At 36.5% G+C, this 25,359-nt stretch overlaps 1 protein-coding gene across 3 annotated transcripts in view; it reads right to left on the bottom strand.

Annotated features, from left to right (window-relative positions):
* Positions 1-25,359, bottom strand: part of PRKDC (protein kinase, DNA-activated, catalytic subunit) — a 78,431-nt gene that overhangs the window by 23,500 nt on the left and 29,572 nt on the right. For all 3 annotated transcript variants that reach the window (XM_080583608.1, XM_080583609.1, XM_080583610.1), the window contains 27 exons: positions 24,312-24,479; positions 23,934-24,061; positions 22,747-22,954; positions 21,196-21,374; positions 19,947-20,115; positions 19,347-19,412; positions 18,840-18,912; positions 18,473-18,621; positions 16,895-17,032; positions 16,558-16,677; positions 15,445-15,588; positions 15,072-15,223; positions 14,378-14,509; positions 13,829-13,940; positions 12,256-12,380; positions 12,013-12,162; positions 11,410-11,583; positions 10,450-10,548; positions 9,701-9,911; positions 8,902-9,091; positions 8,348-8,563; positions 7,290-7,402; positions 5,730-5,861; positions 4,240-4,419; positions 1,406-1,614; positions 805-943; positions 34-222 (listed from right to left, as the gene is read on the bottom strand). In XM_080583608.1, coding sequence (XP_080439734.1) covers positions 34-222; positions 805-943; positions 1,406-1,614; positions 4,240-4,419; positions 5,730-5,861; positions 7,290-7,402; positions 8,348-8,563; positions 8,902-9,091; positions 9,701-9,911; positions 10,450-10,548; positions 11,410-11,583; positions 12,013-12,162; positions 12,256-12,380; positions 13,829-13,940; positions 14,378-14,509; positions 15,072-15,223; positions 15,445-15,588; positions 16,558-16,677; positions 16,895-17,032; positions 18,473-18,621; positions 18,840-18,912; positions 19,347-19,412; positions 19,947-20,115; positions 21,196-21,374; positions 22,747-22,954; positions 23,934-24,061; positions 24,312-24,479 — 4,065 coding nt within the window. The remainder of the gene's footprint in view (positions 1-33; positions 223-804; positions 944-1,405; positions 1,615-4,239; positions 4,420-5,729; positions 5,862-7,289; positions 7,403-8,347; positions 8,564-8,901; positions 9,092-9,700; positions 9,912-10,449; positions 10,549-11,409; positions 11,584-12,012; positions 12,163-12,255; positions 12,381-13,828; positions 13,941-14,377; positions 14,510-15,071; positions 15,224-15,444; positions 15,589-16,557; positions 16,678-16,894; positions 17,033-18,472; positions 18,622-18,839; positions 18,913-19,346; positions 19,413-19,946; positions 20,116-21,195; positions 21,375-22,746; positions 22,955-23,933; positions 24,062-24,311; positions 24,480-25,359) is intronic.

The raw sequence follows: 25,359 nt of genomic DNA on the forward strand, positions 1-25,359 counted from the left end.
AAACAATGCAGTATCAAGGTGATTTGTAAAAACCTGATAAAAGGGATCATTCCATGTTTTGCTTAGGTCCGGGGGTTTACTGCTGTCGATATTAACGGTAGCACAATACTCCAATGATTTCCATTCTGTGAGGTGGTCATAGCATTCCAGAGATGCAAGTTCCCAGAAATCCTTCTCTGCTTCTGTTGGCTCTCCATCTTTCCAGTCTTCTTTAGAGAGTGCCTAGGGAATGAATTTAAAGGAGAGGAATGTTCTCAGAATTTAAACCAATGTCAGATTCTAAGTCACCGGTGACTTAAGAACAATTAATTGTCTCGTAAAAGTACCTATCCATTTACCAGAATGTGACAGCACCATTAAAGGCAGAAAATTCAAGCTAGTCAGTATTTATGTATAAATTCGTTTCGGACAGCCATCTTCAGTAAACCTGCATTTTTAAAGAGCCAAGTCTTTAAAAGAAGGTTGAAAAGATTGTTCTTCATTTGTACCCACTATAACTGGAATTTGCCATGAATACAAGCAGTTTGCTCTCTTAGGGGTAGCGTGGCCATGGTGTTCTACTTGTCTGCTTAAGTAATGGTGCATGTGTAGCTTTCTAACAAACTGTTAAAAGTAGCATGCCTACTGCTCTGTTTTGACTGCTCGTGGCATCTGTTCACGTGTCTTTACAGACTGAACCATCAATCAAACAAAACAGAAGACGTCTTAAAGAACACGTTTCTTTTCAAAATGTTTCATTTTGGCTTATTAGTTTTAAGCTACAAGAAAAATTTATGAAACAAAAAATTCTTTTTGTCATTTTACCTCATCATAATATTTAGCTGCTTCAGCATAATCACTCCTTGCTTCTGCCAGTAATGCTTTCTGTGTAATTTCCTTAGTCCCAATCTTACCACTGAAAATACCGCGAAGAACATCATAATCTCCAAGAGATCGGTAAAGCCTAGCAATAAGAAAAAGGCAAATATTTTAATTAGTTGAACAGAAGTACATTAATGGAAGTGTAAGCTATTTAAAATGAAATTAAAAAAACCAAACACATTCAATCAGCAATAATATTACGGGCTTGTAATATTAAAAAAAAGTATTTCTTATATCAAATTACAAATATATATTTAACTACATAAACTTCATCTTGTCTTGTAGGGGAACACCTGAACACTGGAAACTCCTGCAGCTGAGAAGCTGTAAGACATTTTTCAGCAGTGAGACAGCATCATCAGGGTGCACATCTCTCAAATCTAAGTGCTCTAACTGAAAGACAGTGACTAACTGACAAGACATTAAAGCACACTGAATTCTAACAAAGGGAAGGACTAAAAACCGAAATGCCATAAGCCATAAAGGCGGAGCTCTTCGCAAGGCAAACCTGACCAGGAGTAACTTGTCTCAACCCAGAATTTACTTAGCGAGTTCAATCCATCTGATCACATCTGGGGGAAGCTCTGTCCTCCCGCGCATCCGCTTTGACGGGGGCTCCTCCACTGGGCACAGAGCCATCAGGGCGTGCTCCAGAAGAAGGATGCCCACTGGCTGCTGTAAACTTGCAAGGCAGCTCGTGCTCACGTTAGCTGAATCCAGTTCCAGTAGCTCTCTGTGCTTGTAGCTCATTTCCTATAAGATAAAACAAAACATCAGGTGTCTACCTGGTCTAAAACTACACTGACATTTGCCTTTCATAGGCCACCTATTTGGTATCCCTTTCTCACAGTGCAAGCTTTAGAAGTAAGCAGTTAAATCTCCAGAAGATCCCAACTCTGAAAAAGACAAAAACAAAAACCAGAACACATTTCTTTTTGTGCAGTTGCTCTCAGAACAGAGAACAATAGAGAATAACCCCCCTATTTCATCTGTCTCCAGGGCCACTGAAGACTGAAGCTGCTTCAAAACAAAGAAGCTGTAAGTAACAAGGAACAGTGACCCTGTGCATATTGATCAACCTGCTACACCTGGGCAACCTTCTAGACAGCTCTCTCTAAACAGAAGCACACCAGAAGTGGACGAGAGGTAAATGAACACATTCACAGCCTGAAGCTTCCCTTCTTTTTGTTGGTAATGTGCTGCCTGCTACACAACAGATGAATTTCCTTAACCTATTGTGTAGTGTGTTCTTGCTATGAGCCAACGGCATGATTATCCATGAACTAAAGGCTTTCTATCCAAACACCCCAGTTTTAGTATACAAAAAATACTCACTCATTTGTGCTCATCTAATTCTGCATGATTTAAAGACAATATTTCTAAGATCTTTATCCTATTTAACATCGGTTCAAATACAGAATAACCCTTTTTTCAAGAATAAAGGCTCTTGTTTATCTGAAATTTCTTTTTAACACTTAAATCATCTCGAGTACAGATAAATAACTCCAAAAAGGAGCAGACAAGTTTATTAAAGCCTTTTTTTTCCCCACTTAAGAACCTGAAGGAGAGTTTACATACCTTTAACCAAAGGGGAAGAAAAAACTACAACTTGAAGAAGTAGGCAATAAAACTTTCATTACAAGAAACAGCAATGAATTTTAGGACAAAAATTAATTTTTGATTCTTGCAATACAGTATATACAAGAATATTAAGTGAAAAATCACTGCATGGAAATTGTAGCACGAGACTGTGAGATCAACTAATCTACATTTCCTTATTAATGGCAAGCACCACAAAAACTGTAGCATATGAATCTGGCTTACACAAATTCATTACACATTTTGTATAAGTTGAGACATGCCAATTATATTCATATTCAGTAGAAGAGAGAAAAAGAACAGCTTCTGGTAGCCTCCTGAGCTACAGACCAGGTGGATCCCAATGAGGGGTCTGCATATGTTTTATCTGCTATTCAGGCAGTATCAATTCCATGTGCCCCAGACACCAATACCTAAGAGCATACCTTCCTCTGCTACCATCTTTTATGGATTATGTCAGGGATGCTCAACTACACAAGCTGAGGCTTGCCTTTGTGCTGCTGTACTTTCAACAGGGATGGCAACGAGATGCCCTTACCACTTGTATAAAGTCTGCATTTTTGACTGATTTTAAATGATCTGGTTTTTTTTGAATCTTTATCTTATGTCTCTTCAGAAAAAAAATGTAGCCTAACACAATAGTGTTTTTAAAGAGGGTCTAATAGAGAACATAGTTTAACACAAAAGAATAATATCAAGACAGAGAACCAACAAATGAAATGTCAAGAGGGAATATTAACAGATAGCTATTGTGAGACGCTGGCTCAAAAAATACCAAGGCAACCCAAAAAAATCCCCATAGCATTTGACCTTTTATGCAGCTGCACAGAAGAAAGTAAACAAGAAATTACATTTTTTCAGATGTGTAAATGCAAGTACTAAGAAGCAAAGTTTGTCACTGGTTGAAAAGCTAGTCCAAACTAGATACTCCTCCTGTATTATGAATGACACCTACTGTCACAGAGTATTTAAACTTCCACAACAGAAGGAGGAAACTACTACCTGCCACTCAAATAAAAAAATATTTTGAGAACTGCGAATCAGACACAACATTAAGATCAACACAGATGAGAAGAATCATTAAATATAGTGACGATGAGCATAGTGACAAAGTTTTTAAATCTCTGAAAATTAGGACAAAAGATTAAGTTCACAAACTATTCCAGGTCAGCATATTATCATTGCACTAGAAGCACACAGAAGCAAAGCAGAAAGGCTTGTGCTTCCTTTCAGTGATAGAGCTGTGGTACATGCACTCAGCCTTTGGTGGAAACAAGCCTTTCCATTATTACTGAAAATTACCAGACAACTACTTCAGGGGAATAATTTGAAAATGTTGCTGAAAAAATAAATAAGAGATGTTAACAACAAACAATCTGACAGCTACTGATATGCTCAAGACATTGAAGTATTCCTCAATAAGCATTCCCAGAAACAGGAAATATGAGCACCATGACACCCACGTAACCTTTTCAATTGTTCACATGGCTTTCATTTAAAATCAAGTCTCTTCTTGTTACTGCTGCAATTAAGAACATTAAAAGGTGACTCAAACTCTACAGATTAGAAATTATAGAAACCTTGAAAAATCAGTTCACAGGCATGAAGTTTGTGTTCAACTTAACAAGAGTCACTTGAAGTAACCATTTTGTTAACAATTCTATTTTCACCCGTTTAAACTTCAGTAACTGTATTTAACCTTCCCTACCACTGGTATTACCACACATTGAAACAAAGATGTTATACTCTGCTACTTTCCTGCCATGAGGTAAGCTTTACCTGGACGCATGCAATGAATGGTGGGAAGTAAGAGAGGCTCATGCTCAGGAAATGATTGAAGTCCCTCAGCAGCTTCTGGATGATGACTTTTCTCTCAGAAGGGGTTTTAGACTTTTCTACCTCATGGAAAATTCCACCAAACAAACTGCTGAAGAGCTGCTTGGCAAATGTTGGATCTTTCTGTGAATTACAAGAAAAGCAGTACAGTCACTGAATTTTGCTGTGAACCAATGAACTAATAACAAAATTAAGAGCTATGAACCATCCTGTACCTAGTCCTCACGTGGACACTGTTAGGGAGTGGAATAATTGCATGCCCCACACCTATGCTGGGAATCATTTCAGAGTTACTGTACTATGAATTCAAGCCCTACCTTAATTTTTCTACATAACGAAACTCCAAGACAACATAGGTTTCAGGCCAGAGTGCTGGTGGAGAGGATAGAATTTACAATTTTCACATTCGCAATTCCTGCTGTCAGAGCCAGACGCCCAGTATCATCTTATGGACACCATTGCCAGGGAAGAGGGTTTCAGGAAAACAGACAAACAAACAAACCAACAACCAAAACCAGAAGGCATCAGTGTGTGAGGAAACCCAGACCCAAACATTCAGGGAGCTAACACAGAGAAATGTACAGACAGATGGTGCCATATCAGATATAAAGGCATTTTTTCAACCCAGAAACACACTAACAAATGTAACATAATCCTATGCATCCTGGTCGATCATGGGACTGGAGTTTGGTTTAACTCTTGATTTAATGCTGTTCAGATAATTCATGATTGTACTATTTCCTCCCTTTACATTGAGATAATGGACCAGCAAAAAACATTAAATACAAAGATAATTAGAAACACTTTGACTTCCCAAACACTGCAAAATTGGATAGGTTCAGCATATGGTTTCTACTATCCCCAGAAATATATGAAATCATAGAAATCACAGAATCATCAGGGTTGGAAAAGACCTCCAAGATCATCTGGTCCAACAATCACACTACTACCAATGTCACCCACTAAACCATGTCCCTAAAAGGAATACTGGATTAGTTTTACTGACTAGTTCAAGTCCAGTCCACTCAGAGACTTTGCCTGTACTTTTAGAGCACCACTATAGCAATGAGAAAGAAAAAAAAATGGCCATTGATCCTATACAGCAAGATGTCCTTTGCAATAATGTCTATATAAACCACCACCACTTGTTTCTCAAGGAGAATAACCCAGAGGCAACGGACAAGAGCTGCTGTCTGAGGCCCTCAGTGTTCTGAGGTCCTTAACTGCTTGAGGCAAGCTACAAGGCATCTTCTCTCATCACTGCACCAGCCCAGGCGTAAGAGAAACACTGTACCTCCAAACATACTCTTTGAAAGCATATCATGGTGGCTGATTACAAAACAAATCAATTTTGAAAGCAGTTGTCCAACTGCACATCACTTTTCCTACAAAAACAGAAAACTTCAAAAATGCCATTTGAAAAGAATACAAACCTGAGCAAGGCCCTGTAGAGGGGCAATGAGGCTGCGGTATTCAATCTGGATGTCAGGAAGGTCTCCTACACGGTAACTTCTGTACAAAGTAACCTGGGCATCATACTTCAACTTCAGCTCAGATTTCATCTCCTGAAATGCATTGCTCAATGTTAAAAAAGAGTCACATTAAATAGAAAGAGATGTATCTAGATAAGACATAATAAGCAAGAGTATTTTTGAAGTCCTTTAAAAATTTTTGCTGCGATTACAGCAAATACATTTTCTCTAAAGCTGTAATATGGTTAAACCCAAAATGATCTTAACAGAGAGCTACACAAAGGAGTGAACGTATACATTAGCATAGTGGAAGAGAGAAACAGAGGAAAGCTTGAAGATTTTTTCTCAACTTTAAACACTTCTCATCTTGTCATTTGAGCCCATTTTTCTTCTACACAACTTCAAAGGAATTATTTACAAAAAACATCCAAGAGAAATATCCTGGGAGAAGTTAGGGCTTCGTTAAAGGTATTTCCAAATACTTTCTTGCTCAGGATCTACTTTTTCCTGTTGCCCCATCAGGTATGGTATTAGCATAAGGCACTGAGTTCCATGTGTGTTTATGTGCAACAAATCTCTTGAAAAGCTTAAGGAATCCTGGCAGCATTTATGGTCTCCTCTGGTCTTTTGTTGTGGAACACATTTTTTTTGTTTGTTTGCTCTTGAACTGCCATACAGAACACATTTGTTACAGCTTCTTTCTCTTGCAGGGTAGGAAGAAATGGGAGCTTTGGCCTAACAGTGAACAAGGTGGCAAAAATAGGTGTTTGTGTGGCTCTTCCAGACATAAGTTCAATTTACATAGATATCTGCAGCTGCACAGAATTGCAAGTGTGTCTCAGACTTAACTCAATCCTGTGTTCCTTTGTTCTTGTTTAACTGCTATCACTTTTGGATGACAATATATTATTTTATTCACACAAACCTTTGAAAAACTTCTACAGAGCTTCAAGGGTTTTTAAGCTAATCACGAGTATGAAACACAGCCATATAGTACTAAGTAACCCATACAGTATCAGGTTCCTGGCTCTGATAAACACTCAGCAAATGCTTTGCTTACTACTGACTTTCCTTCAGGTTAAAAGACCTCAGCAGTTCAGGTTAGCCTATCAGCTGTATCACATTTTTGAGTTCACTTTCAGGCAATGGATAATGTTTACCAACTACTTCCGCAGAGCATTCTTTCTTCAAGATTTCTAGTTTCCAGGATGACAACTATAAAGAGCTTCTGGTGTGAACATTTCCCTTCACTGCTAGGGATTCTATCATATAAAATCACTTTGTATACAAAGCAGAAGAATGGAAATGTTACCCAGCTCTTTTCTTGCGCACGCCAAGTAACATCATTTAAATTGAAGCACAAAAATAGCATGATTTCCAAATAAAACCTTTTAAAGCTTTTAAAGTAGCAACCGGCATCTTACACCTACCCCTTCTTCACACAACTACTTCTGGAGATGAAGTACAAGGCTGCAGATGACACTGGGACTTAAGGTTTTAAACTTATTTGGATTGACAAACCTGTTCTCTTTTCTGTTCAGCCACACCTTTTCTAGCATAAATCAGACTGACTTTCTCTCGGTCCTTCAAGAAACGTCTCCGCAGTCTTAGAATTTCTGCTCGTTCATCTATACCTAGGTATAAAGCGGAACATCATCTTACAGTTTTAGTTCTGGAGAACATAACATACATTCATGTCCACAGTTTTTCTTTTCTCAAACTTCAGATTTAATGCAACAGCATCATATAATAACAAACACCATCTTTGCCTTTATTAGCTTACCAACTAGTCTCCTAAGTTTCATATTCAATAACTCAAAGCAAGACCTCCCAGCAAGATATCAAATTAAAACAAAGTAAGTCATTTTTAGGAGAAGCGGTAAGCAGTTGTATCAAAACTTTAGGCACACAGATGAGGTATAAGGGGCAACTATTGTACTGCGAAATTTATAAACAAATTTGATTCTTGTAACAGATTTATTTTTAACTCCCCAAGGCAAATATGGTATTTGCACCATGTTCCATAAAGTATATAGCTCTCTACAAAAAAAGCAAGTGCTAAATATCTTGAAAGATTGGGTGATAATAACTTATTTCTGTTTTTGGTTGTCGACTGGATGGATAAAAGAGCACTTTCAGATAAAAGCAGGTAATTCCACTGCTGGATTGCACCCTGTTGCAGAACATGTCTACACAGCTGAAGTGGTGAGGAAAAAATATTTCCAAGTTGTTCAGTTTCTTTAAAGAGCTATGCAGTTAAATTTAAAACATAAGGGACTGAAGTGACATTCACACTGCATCATATGACATGGCAGAAGGACAGACCACACCAGCTGGCTTCTTATCCAGTTAATTCTTTCGTCTGGCAATGTACAGTTTTTGCAATTCTTCGCACAATCCTAATTTTTTGCCATAGTTATGCAAGTATCAACACACATTCCTGGAAACAAGATCTCACAAATTGAGCTTCAATTAGAATGCCACAAAGATAACAGACTGCCAGCCAAATAACTGACAAAGATGGCCTAACAAAATGGAATAATAGAAAGTATAGAAATTGCACTATAAGGCCTACAGACCTTTAGTTTTGCTGTCCACCTCATCTTCAGGTAAACCCAACCTTTTTTTCCCAAAATCTGGCCCCACTGGTTTAAAGGCTGCTTGTTTAAATTTTTCACTCCGTTTGTTAACTAAGAGCATGGATGAAGACAAGGATTCCAAGGATGAAGGAACCGTATACTCTGCCAATGTGTCAATGCTGTTTCCAGTTAGCCAATTAAAAGAACTTCTACCACCTGTAAAAAAAATAATTGTAAAACAGTAATAATGCAGATGAAAACATCTGTGAGGCACAATTTTCCTTCCCCCAAAATGTAATTCCCAGTGTTTATAATCAGAACAGATTTCAAGCTGTTATGTAAGAAACACTTAAATTAAGCAAAATATAAAAAGTGTATCAGACCAATAAAAGTATGCTATGTTTTCTCTCATAACAACAAAAAAACCCTCATGAAAACAGAGTATTAAGTGCATTTACTTTTACATTAAAAATTCACATGCAGCAGGAATGGAGAGAATGGAATCCTTCTTATAGCAAGCAACAAGATTTCAGAAGATATCAGTCTGGACTTACTGACATTCTGTGTAGGTGTAAATTCGTATTGTCTTTGGGTAGCCCTCACTTGACCACCTACTGAGCCAGAAATGGACGGGGATCTTTCTTGTGAGAAATTCTTGTTAGTACTCTGTGAAACTTGAGTCTCCAAAAACATAGGTGTGAGCATAGTACTTCGATAACGCCAACTGGAATCAATTACAAAGTCCTATAAACACAAAAACATTTTAATAAGAATAATAAGAGTGGAGGCTTTTTTCTTTCCTTCCTTGTAACAGGATAACAGAAATGAAAGTATAGCATTTAAAACACATCATCCTACATACAGGGGTGGGACATTAAAAAAAACAAACAACACAACAAAAACCAAACAAGTAAAGCCAAGTAAAACCTTCCCATAGCTCAGCAAAAAAGCTCACTAATTTGGACTGGTCAGCTGAGGACTGATTTATAGCTCTTATACCCGTATTCTTGTTTCTTCACAATTTTTCTCCAGCTTAAGTTGCTTTTCTCTACTATCCTCCCCACCACCTCCACCACAACTATTCTTTTTAAAAGTATTTCAGCACTCTACACATCAGCTATACCTGTATATATAATTAAATCGTTCTTTTTTTGAGAAGAAAGCAAAATCATTCCCCCCACAAAATAACACTGATACCATGCGTACCCCAGCTCTGTTGCAGATGTTAGCTACGGATTTCAAAACACATTTTCAATCACCTCCTTCACTACACCTTTCTTGTCAAAGTGGTAACTACCATCAGGATTGGAATTTGTCACATGGTTACGCTCAGGATAACACATTATTATTCACCTGAAACTTGCATTCAGATAGTGGATGCTCAAACATTTTTCTGGAATAATCTGGGCTCTTGCTGGTCATTTCAAGCAGAAAATTTGTGATTAGACTCAAGTACTGTGTTTCAATCTTGGTAGAATATAAAGAGCTTAACAGTGCCAGCATGCGATCAAGAATATTTGCAGGTAGCCTTGTCTCATCGCTCCAAAAATTCCTAACAATTAATCTGTAACGATAAGGAATGAAGTTATTCTTTGCTATCAGCAAACAAAATGCAACACTATTAAAAAAGGTCAATTTAGAATAAATAATATAACAATGTCTTTAGTTGAAACTTTCGCATAGATGCACCTTTTACATAGATTTCCACATTCATCTACCACACTCTACAGCATTTAACTGTTCTTATAAAGGTTTACACTGAAAAAGATATTCACGTTAAGCTATTTTTTGTGTCTGTGTATAGTGAGGGCCTTATTCAAAAACTTCAGAACATCAACACAAAATTAGGTCTAACATACTGAAACAACTTCTCCATGGCTTAAAGCTCTCAGTTACACTTGGATTTGGTGTGACAGTACGGGACAAAATTTTATAAATTAACTTACTGAAAGAAAAGGAAATAATGTTATCTAACTGTTATACTCTTTTATATTAAAAATAGTTTTAAAACCTCTATGGATCAAAGCTTATATTATAAACAAAGAAACAGCAATTTAAGGATTTATTACTTCAGACAGCAAATCACAAAACTGTTTACTCACTGCAGTTCAGCATTCTCATCAATCAGTCCTTGAAGCAGGATTTCTTTTGCCAGTTCAAGTACTTCCTGAGAATCACCATCTGCTTGGCTTTCTGGATCACTGGTGATAGGAGAAAAATGTCTCTTAATGACTTCTCTTATTAAAAAAATAAGAGGATAAGGATGGTGGGAGAGAAGAAAGAACCCACCCTTCTCAAAAGAAAATAAATATCAACTTGGCATGACAACAAGCATTTTTCATAACATGGGGTCTTTATTCTCCAAAGTGGCTCACCTCCTCACTACTCAAAATAAAAATCAGAAAGTTAAATAAGTTGCTAGGTTTTTACTATAAAGGCCTGGCAGAAATAACGCTGAGTTTGCAAGGTTAATACTGACAAAAAGGCAGTGACGCCTTTTCCCAACTGACACTGAACTAGAAATCACCTGTACTTTTTCTTCACCATAATTATCCATTTAAATGGTAAATTAAACGGTAAATAGTTATCTTGGGCAAAAACATAAAAGAGGACCCCGCTACATTAGGTAATAAAACAGCAAACTACTTTCAAAAGTATATGACTGTTCTCTAAGTCAAACAGAAATTAAGGCACTTTGGCATGATCTGGATCTGTTCTATCTTATGGTATAAAGACGTTCATCCTATTGTGTACAACTCTTACTACAGTTATAAACTCTGGCAACAGGAAAAAGAGTGAAAGCATCAGAGCTAAGACCTCTTATGGCATCATGCTGTGGTGATGCAGTGTCCTAGTTCTGGGCTGAAGTTAGGTCCAAGTCTTTGTCCCTTAGTTTAAACGATAAAATTGTCACCAAAGGCCTGAGGCTACCAGGGCAACCCACAGGACCTATCTGTTCAAGAATGGGAAAATCCCACACCAAGGGACATAAGTTAGAAAATAACGTTAGGAGAACTTTCGCTCTGGTTGTTCGCTGAAAGACATCTGTAGTGAATACGCACCTGTAGTTATCATAAATCCACATCAGAATATCATACATGGACCGTCGACATATTACAGAAGGGTGAGAAATGAACCCTGTCACTCCAGGAAGAAATTCTTTAAGTTCTGGTGGTTTTAGCTTTGACAGCATCTTGTATACTATATCCAAACAAACCTTTTGCCTCTCATCATCCCTAAAGAAGAAAAAAAAAACAACAAAAAAACCCACGAAATAATAGTTGCATTGTTTTCCCTCTTCATTGTTACACATAGAACCAGAATACCAGCTTACTTTTTAACAACAGTATTTGCTTTCACATAAAAGTCTTTAGGCAAATATTTTTCAGTACAACCTACAAGTAAGAATACAACTAAATCAATACATATTAAAGATGAAATCCACATCCTAGTGAATAGGAGCTGGTATTTCACCTTAACACTGCAGGGGTTTTTGTTTGTTTTTTCATAGTGAGCTAACACCTAGATTCCATTTGCTCAAATTAGGAGAGCAATGGCCAAAAAAGGAACATGCAGTGGAGCATAAAATTTTTGTGGCCACCACAGAACACATCATCAAGAAGCTTAGTCTATGTCTCCATGTTTATAACCACGTGGCCACTTACCTGTGATTCATGATCTGCATGAAGTCTTTACTCTTCAATTCCAAGTAGAGATCAGGTATTTCCTCCGCCCGGCACATTATTACTTCCAGGCAGTAGGTTTTCATCACACCATGGAGTTTCGGTATCAGAAAGAACACTGCATTCATAAACCTTAATGTGACCAGAAGCCCATGAAGAAAAACATGTTATTTTCTATTATTCCTCTAGATCTACAATGAATGTACCACATATGTCATGACATACCTGTCAGCAAGAGGAGGAAAATTCTTGACTACTTTATTCAAGCATATTATAAACTTGTCCTGTTGGGTGTTCTGATGATGTTTTAATTGTTTTATGACACAATCATAAACTTGATCTTCAAGTATCTGAGAATTAGAAAGACAGTAAGACAAGCATAGCCACGAAACTCATAATCGCCTTAATGACAGAGAGTATTGCTACTGTACTGTTTGTTTGTAATGCATTTTGATAGGTAAAATTTGCCTGCCTCATCTTGACATTTATCGTGCTTCATGGCTGCTGAACATGATTGCCTGGTTTAACAATATGTTTCTGAGTTTCCTTTGATTGGTTTGGAACCAACACCTTAATTTTGAAATACAAGTTGCTTAGTATGCTTACATAAATAGTAACTATTCTGCATGGCAGATTTCCAGCTAGTGAATGTAAAAAAGACATTTTTAGTGAAGACATTTAGTGAATGAATCAGCAATCTTCACTAAACATCAAAGAATAAGGTTTGTGTAGGATAAAATATTTCTTTACTAATTTATTCAAAATATTGCTTTTAATGGAAATTGGAAAACTAAGGAGGAGAAGGCTGCAGGGATTCCATATACAAAAATATGTTCTAAAAACTGTAAAAACAAAATTAAAAAAACAGAATGCAATTAAGTGCATTAAGTGGGGAGAGATGTAAGAATATCCCCCAACATCAGACTAATAGTAGACCTAGCCAATATCTTGGTATTTTTGTAGTAGCAGATACGGAATTATATTTAAGGGTAGCACAGAAGCCTGGCTGCATTCTGTCCTTTTTATCTTATACACCCAAACATGCATCCATCATCAGATTAGGGAACTTAGACTGTACATTGTTGTCTATTGTTTTCAGAACCTGCTCATGGAATTTTTTTGTGCATAGACTTACCTAATTTCTCTTCAAACCTATTGACGCTACTTACCTCCAGAACCTGCTGGGGTAACTAATTGTAAAGAGATACTTCTACTATCTGCCTTAAACTGATTTCTGTGAACAAACACTATCTCTTGGTTCTAGCACTGTAAGATTTGGTGAATAACAGTTTTGCATTCGCTACATCCACTGCTTAGAAAATAAGTAGATTCATTATCCACATCTGCCACAAGTGCTAAAAAAATTGAAGACAATTATCTTTGAATTTTACATCAGTACGAGCAAGTTATTAAACATCCTCAGATACAGATATTCAAAAGGTAGCCCCAAGCCTCCCAACTTTGAATTTCTCCCCTTTTTTGTTTTTATAAAAACAAACAACAACCAAAAAACAACCACCATAAAACTCCACAAAACTTTAAAGTGTACCTTGCCAGCGTTGCTGGTTGGCAGAAGCTGAACAAAGCCCATTTACTGCTAGCTTCAAAGGAGTGGGGCGGAAACTCTGCACTTAAGTCTGTTCTAAATCTTTCTTAGTAGTTTAAACCCTTAACTTAATCTGTTGGACAAAGGCTGTTGAGTTTTAAAAACATTTCTTGAGCTGAACTGAGTAGTCACATAAATGATATACCCAGAATTAAGACAGGAATGGTCACACATCTAAAAACAGTTACTTACATTTTCTCTCTCAGCAATGTATTGAAGAGCAAGTCCCAACACTTCTGCTGCAGCTGCATAAACTTCTTTATACCTTAATAAGCCCATGTTACTGGTCAAAGCCTGAAAATACCTAACACAAAAGGTAGATCTGCTGTAAGCCACCACTCCAGCATTCATTTTTACACTGAAACAAGAACTCACCTGAGCTGCCTAGGGGCACAGTGATTGCTTTTAGAAGAGCTCAGTACAGCAAAATACAGATTCCCACCTACAGTGTCTCAAATCCCTGCTTTGGGAGTTTCTAACTTTGTTAACTCCCATGAAACTGCAATCCAGGGGCCCACTGTAAGAAAGCCTACATCCTCCTCAATATTTTCCAAATTAAATTAGCTCTGCAGTTTGCAAAAAGCATTACATGGTGACAGACTGTAGCAGAGAGATGATAGGACAAAACTTTCCAACGAATGAACAATACAGCTCTGGTACTTTTTGCTGACGAGATAAGAGTTGCTCTCTTTGTCTTTAGGTTTCATTGAAATTTATTCTCCAGAAAGTTGGATTTCTCACCTGACACGATCTATTTCACACTTCGGGTCAAAGGGAGCTAAGTTGTTGGCAAGAACAATTCCCAGCAACTGAATTCCCACTGAGTTGTCCTTTGTATCAGGATCTCCACTAGAAAACTTTTCAAATATTAAACTGTTGGATAAAGACATATAAGTAATGATATACATGATAAACCCAAAATATACACACCATAAATCGTTCACTTTCTGCATGTATATGTAGACACACACAACCCCATCAAAACCAGTAGAAAGCATGTGGACATATATATGCATGAACATTCCACCAAAAGTCGAAAACATATTAAGAAAAAATTCGCTTCAATGAAGGAGTATTTACAAATCAAAATTCTAAAAAGAGATTGTTCAGAAGCACAGCAGATCACAAAACTCTTGCTAAGAATGCACTGATATTCCATGATAATACATAATATTTCAAACAAAAAAGTAACCCTCTGCAAAGACTACTCTTGCTTCTGTTGTTGGTGTTGTAATTCTCTACATGTTCCTTGTCTTTCTCTGTCTCTGTTTTACAAGTTAAGTTTCAGCCTTTGGAGAGTTCAGTTCTGAAGTTTTGCTGTCAATTCCAGGGACAAAAAGTTTACTATAGCAGCTGAATTTACCTTGTCATCCACTTTGATAATATTCATTTAGGGTCTTGAAATATTGACAAAAGAAAGTTCTGAATTACTTACTTGTATGGTATGGAGAGACAGTTTTTCCAGCACTCTATAACTGTCTTTATGATTTCCAGATTGTGTCTGAACACAGCTCTTTTTGGGTGAAAAGCATTCTTCATCAAGAATTCAAGCAATCTGTTAGCTAAAATCTCATCCTTAATATTTCCCTATAATGAATGGGAACAAAAATAAACATAGTGACTCCATCATAAAGATAAACATTTTGCTTTTGGAGAGTAAGTAAGTAAATAAGCTCTTTTTGAAGTTGATATCCGAAAGAAACAGTGGACTGATGTAGAAAATGATTACAAGTGCATAAGAACTAGTCCCACTTGTTCCTTACCAAATAGTTATTGGAATAATAAAAATTTATTTCACATTTTCTTACTTTGGGAGTGGTTACACTTGTCCAGGAAAGAACAGTAACTGCTATTTCCACTACCATGTAATGGATCCCTTCACCTCCATTATTCCCAGAAACAACAAGCTGCAGTAATGGACCAAGCCACTGCTTTGCATAAGGTCGGAAAACCTATGGAAAATGGGAGAATAAGGGATCAAACACAGATTATCCAACTATTCAAAATCCTGAATTCAATAAATTATATATTGTTCAACAATTCAATAATTCTTATGAGTGAGACTGATGTGATCTTCTTAGCTCTTTGTTTAACCTCGTCTGAAGCACTAACCACAAAAAAAATTAAAATAACTTCAAAATTTAAGGTATCCATAACCATATTCCTCACTTCTGCTTAGGATCCTTCATACAAATCTTTACATCAACTTATAAGTATTTCTGTAGGGCCCCCATAATACATCTCTATGAGAACTTTTCATGCAAAAATCTGCCCCTACAGAATTTGAAAGAATATGTTATTCATCTAACCTTCCAAATCTCCAATTCAGACAGCTTTACTAAGAAATCAGCATTAAGTGGGTGTTAAAGCTTCCTGAACTAATTAAGAAACTTAGCCTTTTTGTATTTGGGACTTGGAATATTTCAAACAAAAATTATACTTTAAAATCACTGTCTGAAAAAGGAGTTAGAAAACAGTTTGTCTGTGAAAAAGACACATTATGCTATCTTACATCTGTCTGCAACAAGATCATCATTTAGATCTAAGGGTTTCCAGAAGACTCATCTGTGGCCATTAAAAAAACATTTTTTTTTTTGTTCTTGCAAAGATGGCAAATGATCAGCCATACCTCTTGCCCAGCATCAAATCAATTACTTGTACTTACAGAAGAGACATATTGTGGACACGTTCTACTTCTAGAATGGACTTTGGAAGAAAAAGTAATTCTATTACACTCAAAATACTGTCACTATCTGGAACTGAGGCAATGAATGCGTTCCCTTTTATCATGACAAACTACTATATTCGAACTTCCCAAAAGTCTCAGTTGACGAAATATTTTGCCACACAAGAGCTACACAGTTGTTCTAATAAAACCTATAATAGTAAAAGAAAAAAAAAATGACAAAAAAATTACTCACATCCTCAGTATTAACAATAAGTTTTGCTATGAAGAGGCGAATATTTAGTGGCACTGATGGGTTTCCTAATTTACCATGCAGAAATTTCATCCAGAGAGGAAGGTCTACTGGAACTGTCCCCTGAAATTTAAAGGGGAGGAGCAAAAATCAATACAATTCTGGAATTAAACTGATTTACTGAGCCAACAACAACAAAAAAAGAGGAAAAAAATCAGCCCGAGCCACACAGGTAATGTAGCCATGAAAATTACAAAATGAAGTGATTCAATCGTGACTCCCTCTTGTGTGTGTGTGTTACAGTTAGTGAAACAACGTCATCTTTTTGGCTAATACTGGCCTCCTCCACTTTAGGTGTGATCTGGTTCCTCTGCATATGTTTTATCAGGGTGGTCATAGATGCCATACATTCGTGTTGGTTGAGTTCATCCATTTCCAGTTCCATCTCATCCTTTAAAACCATGTATTCTGAGGTATCCTGAAAAAAAAAAGTTACTATGATTAATAACAAGACCGTATTTTCTTTTAAATTATGATAAAGCCATGAGTCATTCTGGTTTTATCTGTGTTTACAGATTTGACTATACGCTCAGAATCCGCAGTAGAGAATAAATCAGATGTGTTGTTCAAACAGCCACCCCACCAGTTGTGCACAGCACTCACTTTCTGTGCCAACAGAATGCAGCTTCATGTTCTTCTGACTTTCCTACCTGCTAGTACAGGTGTAGCAACTGCTGGAAGGAGACAACTAGCTGAAGCTCATGGAAATGATTGTTTCATAGCTGAAAAAATGTGTTAATGCCTTCCGCAAGTGGAAAGTCTTATCTTTATGGATGTGTTGTTTCACACTGACTAGAAACCACAGCAGCTCTTTTAATGCACAGAGAGAACCACAGAAGAAAACGTTACAGTGAGAAACGACATTATTACACAAAGCAAAGTGCATTTCTGGTTAATGTCACTGCAGCTAAAACACCTCATTGCTCCAAAACATGGAAACAGTTTTCCAATGTTAACAGTTATTTTACCAGATTTCATCTTCAGTATCTATCATACTGTTACAAGCTTCCTTTCTGTTTTATTGCAAGTTTTAACCTATCTGTATTACTTCTGATGAGACACTTCTTGACTGCAGAACGAACACAACTTCAAGACTTGGAAGAGCAGCAATTAGTATCTTCCAGGAGCAACAGTTAGAGACAAGGTACCCCAACACAGATACAAAAATAATATTGTGCTTGATCATTTATAGTATGCATTTGAACTGGCCAGCTTGGTTAAGTATCTTTGAAGAACAAAAGAAGGAAACGAAGAAACAGGGTACCTAACAGAAGAACACAACCATTGCAGGACTGAGTGAGTGCACGTGAAGTCAAAAGTCATCTTTTCACAACTCAGGTTGCTTGCATCACTCAACATTAGAAAATGCAACACATCTCAAGTTCTCTCCCTCATTTTCTGGAGGAACCCATCCTCAAGTAGAACAGGAAATCCATCAGCCCTTTTAACTTCAGCACCTTTAAAGTTTGTCACAGTGAAACTTTTTGTAAGTGACTGACTCTTCTTTGTCATTTGATACCAAATTTATTCTTCAACTGTTACTAGCAAATGTAAGACTAACAACAAATAAGCCTTACCTTTTTTTTTTTTTTTTTTTTTTTTTTTAAATTTCTAAGCCTGTTAAAATATTTGAGCATCACTACTGACAGGCAAAGCAAACCTTTTCTTTAAATTTTAGATTTACAGCTATTATACAGATTGCTTTAGAGAGCAATCATACTCTGCTTTATCATCAGGGAACCTTTTGTATTTCTCAGCATGATACACCACAAAAATTCTATTTTTCAACCCCAGTAACTACATGTAATTGCTAAAAAGCATATAAACTTCTTTCGTAGCATGTAAGTCGATAAATTACCTTCCTCCTGAAACGAGCACTGCTAGCTGCTACATCTTGGGAACTGTAAGAAAAACCTTGGACTCCAGTAGAAAAATCAAACTGACTCATTTCCTCACTCAAACTGCTATCCATCATGTATGATGCAGAAGCTAAATACTTGGGTTCATCTAAATAGAAAAAAGATGACACCGTTAATCAAGGTAATTACAAACAAACAAGCCTTTATTGACCATTGAAACTTGAGGGTGGATGGAAATTGGTTGTATGACAAAGTGAATGCTTTTATGTGCTCTTGATACTGTAAAGCCAATTAACAAGGCATCAATAAACAGTGTATGAAAGGTAAGATGGCAATTTTTTCCATAGTCATAAATGGATTTCATACCCAGATCTCCATTTCCAGCCTCCCTGGCTTCCTTCCTAATAGCAACGTATCGCTTCTTCCTTTCTAGAGGCACCTGAGAAACAGCAAGAAATAGTTTCAAAATTATTACTATTTTTAAATTTTTTATTGTATGACTTCTCAAAACTGGCAAAGATCATCAAAACCATATAAAAAAGAAATGGAAGTTTCATGTTACAAGTACTGATTATTAATGCTACAGAGTAAAAGCTAAATCACTTATTTCTACTGCCATTCAATACCGTAGCAGGTGTGCTAAAACATGTATTAAAACTTATATGTACCACAAGCATAGCATGTTCTAAATGTCAAATCTGTATTTCCTTCAGAAAAATGTACTTTAAAATATCGGAGGAGTACTCCATTTTTTGTTAACTACAGAATTCTCTTTCTTTGGATGTGACAAGTAACTATTTCTACAGTAACTATGCTATTAAAGACATACTCACTTTTTACTTGGAGACACTAGAACCCAAAACTTCAACTCACCTCAATTTCTACAGGAAACGTATACTGACGCTTCAAGTCTATCAAGTTCTCAAAAATCAGCAAGTTCTGCAAACCAAAGAATATTTGGAAATATCAATATTATAATGCTGCACTCAATTACTCTGAGAAGAATTTTCTTTCTTCTAATACAACAGTTCAAAGCACAGTATAGAAAATATGGCAAGTTTTCTCTTGGATCAACATTTAAATAGTCGAATAGCAACATTTTCTTAAGAAATTCAAAGCACAGACAATGCACTCTGCAAAAAGGGTCTCTATTATTCAAGTATATTCCAAGCACTGAAGAACTTAAATAACATGTGTTTTCCTGTACATTAAAAAATCCACTGAGAGTGAAGAGAAAACATGGTAAATGTATTATTGATCATCCACTCCAAAGCAGATGTTAAAGCCTTCACCAGCAATTCAAATGACACGAAGGATGCAAGTCAGCTACCACTCCTTCTACTGCCTCACAGGGTATTTAATTATACAACTGCATGTCATTCAGGTTTGATTATTTGATTTATTGCCTTCAAGTAAAATCATTTAGAAGGCTTTCAGAACCGTGAAACACTAACAGCAACGATAGCTTCTCACCTTTTCTGCTTTTTCTGTAAAAAGAAAGCCCTGATAAAATTTACTCTCCGTGAAGACACAACTAATAACAGCAATAGCACAATTATACGCTGCACAATGATACTGTCTCCTCTTCTCCAGCAACTGACTCTCCCCGGCCATGTTTTCTGTAAATGCATCATAGCAGGACCTGAAAATAAAAACACGCAAAGAACAGGCAAGTAAAGATCAGAGGTCTTTTTGTTTTTCCCCTTCTCTTTTATAAGGGCAGGAAAGGCCCCCCAGTCAGAGATAAAATCAACAGGATCTCAGAAGATCTGTATTATTATAGTAGTATCAGCATTAACTCACTTCAGGCTTTTATTCAAGCTCCCAGCAGGTATACTGCTCTGAAATGGAACCACTCAGCAATGACTAAGCCAACTTTCTCTGGTATTTACACAGCCATCCTTATGTCAAGGTTACAAGAGGATGTTTTCATAGAAGATGGAGATACATTTCAACCCATGCACAGATATGACTTGTGGTCCTTTCCCAGCAACACCTCAGTAGACAGGCATGCTAAACTATGTTACAGATTACCCAGAGAAAACCAGTTTAAATGCAATTTTATAGGTCTTTTGCTCATAGCCTGTAATAGATTTTATACAAATCATAGTCAAGAAATTATATGAAGTCCCCATAGGATGTAACATTGTAAAACTAAAGAAAAAAAGAACATTCAGGCATATTATATAATTTTCAGAATATTAAACAAGCTAAATAGTATTTATTAGCATATATATTCAGTATTAATCTTCTGTTCCCCTCTGCAGAGCAACTAAAACAAACTACACCTGCTGGATGTGCTGCTGTATTGTGAAGTGTAAATGACAATCCATCCCATCTTCTCACTGATCACATAAATACCTATCTTATGACACATTTGTGTACACTGTGGTTCCAAGTATAATGAAATTGAAATTATGAAAACAATTTAAAGGCAAATAACCATACCAAAAAGCAAAAATAAAAACACAAGCTTAACAAAGAGAAAACACCTGGCAAAAAGAGGACGCAGAAGTCATCCTGTCATGGTCTTGAACATAAACTACGATCCTTTTATCAATGCAAATTCAATACTGTCTATTCCATTGAAAACCAAAAGCTACATCACAGATTATGTTTACCCTTGAGCAAATCAAATCTTCTGCTTTGTAAGGCATACTTAAGAAGAGTATCTACTAAAACCTAATTAGAAATTAAAAGGAAATTGAAATAATAATCTTACTTTATTAGTGCCTTGGTAAGTTCATTTCCTTCTACACTTACGGAGCCACGGTAAGCTTGGTTAATTTTAGAATCCTTGGAGTAAACATCCCCTTTTGAAAGACGTACATACATCACTTCTAGCAGCTTGTAATATCCCATTTTCTTGGTGATTTGTGTATCAAAAATATATTCGTTGGACTGCAAACAAATAAGCAAAGCCTCAGAAACAGATTTCCGAGATTTTGCCCTTGCTAAGTAGCTGTACGGTTATTCTAGTTTCTTCTAGTTAGCCTTCAGCTTACTTCTACCTTCTACAACAGAGAAGAGAACAGATGTTCTGATTTCCCATGTAATACAGTTATTAAAAGTATATGCTGATTTTCTTATCTGGTAAGCTGTTAACTATGGTTGGCTAAATCATTAGAGTGGTGTTTGAATAACTTATACAGAATACCAAATAACTTCTTGGACACCTTAAGCAAAACACATAGCTGTAAGAGCAATCCAAGGAGACAAACATGCTTGGTGATGAAAGGAATCAGTCAGTTTGAACTGTCTGCTGAGAGAGAACAGCAATTTGCACAACCTGAAGATACATAAAGCTCCTTAGCCCAACATGAGCTGAAAACACATAACATCTTTCCCCATGAAAACCAGGATAGATTACTTTTGAAATGAATTAAACAAAGATAAACATTAATAATGAAAGATAAAAAACAAATGTAACTGACAAAAGCCAAAACAAGACATTGTGCGACTAATACCAGCACCACCATTTCATAAAATATAATAGTCATCATACTGGGTATTTGGGTATTATTCGTGAGTTTCTTTATGCATCTCACTTCGTTGCTAAGATTTACAGCAAAAGAAATTGTGTGTGTGATCCCACGTAAGTCTTTAGTATTTTATTTTTAATGATTACTATTAAATTCTGATAATTTTAGCATGTTGTTTTTGCTCCTGCCCTGAAACAGATGCATTAGCAAAATGGAAGGGAGAACTACAGCAACACCAGACATCTCCACTGACAAAATCATTGCACGTAACCAATTTGGAGTACAGGCTGCACATGGAGAGAGGAAGGTCTGTGCTGACCTCACTGAAGCATCTTTGCAATGATCAAAAGATAGATGTGTTTCTTTCTCTACAAGTATGGCATCTAATTTAACAGCTTTCACTACGCATCTCTTTTACAATGTAACAATAGGCTACAGTTCCATATGCCTTTTATAATCAAAGTTAGAATGGGTTTTGACAAAATATCAGACCCCCTTTTTTATATATGCTGTGTCATCTTCAATTTTTATATACAGTAGATACATGAACATACATTAAATTCAAAGCAATAAGTGTAGGGGAATAAAGAAAAGCTTCCAACCAATAATCAAACTATGTAATCAGCAAAAACTTCTGCTCCAAGACACAGACAACTGGAAAAATGGAAAGCAAGTGGTTTCAATTATAGCGTTTCACTCAAAGTTAAGCACAATATATGCAGTGACACCAACCTCTTATAAGACATTCCGCAAATTTGTATTTATTTATTAACTTATTAAAGAGTCCATACCTTTGTAAACCTGGAATTAAGCGTATCCATAACCTGCACTATAGTGTTGCTAAAGAATTCTCTCAGGGCATCCAAGCTGCAGTGCGACAAGAGAGTGAGGAGAGAGCGATCTACAAAAGCTTGACGGGTAGTATTTGAGAGATGGTCTTCACGCTGGAACATTTTGTGAACAGCGTCCAGCAGTACCACTTGTTTGTCAGTGCTGCTCCTAAACAAGATAGAAATCTCAAGATGAAAACTCTTACCAAACTCGGTTCACATTTTAAAACTCCCTATCATTTTTCTTTTAATCACCTGTGTGCATACCCACTTGGGTATGATCCTACAAGATCTGGCGGAATTGCCACTTACTGTGGAACTCTCCAAACAAAATCTTCTTGCTGTGCAACAAGGGGCAAGCTTGTTTGCACATCTCTGTTGTTTCATGCAAAAGCAGCCACTAGCTTTGTCAGTCCCTTTTTCACTGGACAACCTAAAACACATTCTAGTACATGTTAAGGGTGGCGGCAAATGGACAACAAAAAAAAGAGACGTAACAGTTATCAAGTCCTTCTGTGGTATATCAAGTGTTTCACTACTACATAAACTATTGATCTGAATAATTTTATAAAAGCTGTAAATCCAAAAATGGGATTTGAGCATGTTACACAACTTCTTCTAGGAAACTACGTGCTCCAAAATAGTTATTGCTTAAATAGTCTATCACGAATTTGAATGTTTGGTTTCCAGATGGAGACCTCTTCTGTGGACAGAACGTGTTTGTGTCAACAATTCAGCATTCTGGAAATACTCCAATTAAATGAATGTGGTGGTGTATTTTCAAAGGGGTTGTTGAAAGTAATTCACCATTAATTTAAGTGCTATTTATTTAACTGACCACCACGGTTATACAGTGATAGCAAACATAGGTATCACACACAACTACTACCTTCAATTGGATTCTGCCAGAACAAGCCAATTTACAGAATACTTTACAGAATTTGTCCAGGTATTGCAAGTGCCATCTGGAAATTGGTGCCGCTTATTAACACTTCAGAAATATTTTGGAATAACAAAGACGAAAGTAAAATTTGAATTAAAATAAAATGTTACATTAACTTTTACAAGGACAACATAATACAAGAAGCACATTTGCTTCAGTAAAAATTCCACGTGAACAAGGGCAAAATGCAATGGACCAAACTCACCTTCTGGAAATTCTTTTGAAACTGGCTTGAAATAGGTCCTCCATGAAATGTCTTTGGTCCCTACAGAGAATTTCTGTCATCAGCTGCAACAACATTGGACTCTGAGACAACTCTAATGCATCTAAAAACTGAAAAGAAAGTAACACATAAAATAAGGAGCCAAACCGGATCAAATTAACTCCATCTTCTTGTGTAATTTTTCGATACCACTACGAAGCAAATGCTGAAGATATTTGTATGCAATCTGTATCTGTAAGTTAAACTTCTGGATAAAAACATAACTCAGAAACTGAAAAGCTGATTTCCTTTCCATAAATAGTTTCCAGACACAGTTCAATCAGACTTCTAATTACATATTATTTTGTTAAAATTACTAACCTTCTTTGTGCAGTCTACATAGTTATTGTGCTTCAAGGTTCCTTTGGGAAACTCATCCGAACTCATGGGAAAATTGAAAGCTACTAGTTGATCAAGAGCATCCTTAAGGTCATTAAGTTTTTGTCCAGTCAAATTAGTGAAGAATGGAAGAATTATCACTGCTTGGCCCTAAAGAAAAGAATCACAGTTTTAAACTAAAAGAAAATTATTTCTCTAATTATGAAGGAAGCTGAGGACCACAAAATAATCAGCAGGGGCTATGCTTACTGATTCAACAGTTCAGTGTACTGATAAGGACATATCACGTAGCTGCTCTTCTGTAAGGTGCTGATTCAGAAAAAAATGGTCACTAATGAGAGGGAGTTGAAAGCTAATTAAAATCTCATGGCTGACACGGGTATGAATAAAACTTCTTTGTACTTTTAATCAAGCATCCACTACCACAGAAGTTACTGCTTTTAATGCACAACCTGGCAGCTAAAGCAAGATCCCAAGCTTTATTTCTTTTGAATGCACAGTGAAGTACACAACTGTCTAGTTGAAGGTAGACTTACAGAGCAGCAATCATACAGAACTATTTTATAAGTACAAAATCTTTAGTCTTCAAGACCAAAGCTTATGCTCCAGCATCTTTTATAACTCCCACTTTCAGTATGCAGTACTTTATCTCCCTCTCTTGATCAAGTCATATATAGCAGTTAATCCATTAGTGCTGATTGCATGCTTACAGACATGGATCTAACAGTCGTTGCAGACATCTGTAATTTGACATGTAGGAAGTGCCAATCCTTGCTAAAAGCCTGATTAACTGTCATTTCTACAACTTTAAAGTGTTTATTTGAAATTATTTGCAACTGATGGTAGATTTTTCCTAAAAATTACGTGCCTCTCAGCAGGGCAAGAACAAAAAGAACACCTAAAACAAAAACACATCATCTGTGATGTTGTCTTCAGTCTCTGAACAGCAAATATGACAACTTACATTTTATTTTTTAGGAACTTGAAAGGAAAAATCAAAGAAAACAGAAGTGATGCCCACGTTACTGTG

The sequence above is a fragment of the Anser brachyrhynchus genome, assembly GCF_964034855.1.
Source record: "Anser brachyrhynchus genome assembly, chromosome: 2".
In the NCBI taxonomy this organism is placed as follows: Eukaryota; Metazoa; Chordata; class Aves; order Anseriformes; family Anatidae; genus Anser; species Anser brachyrhynchus.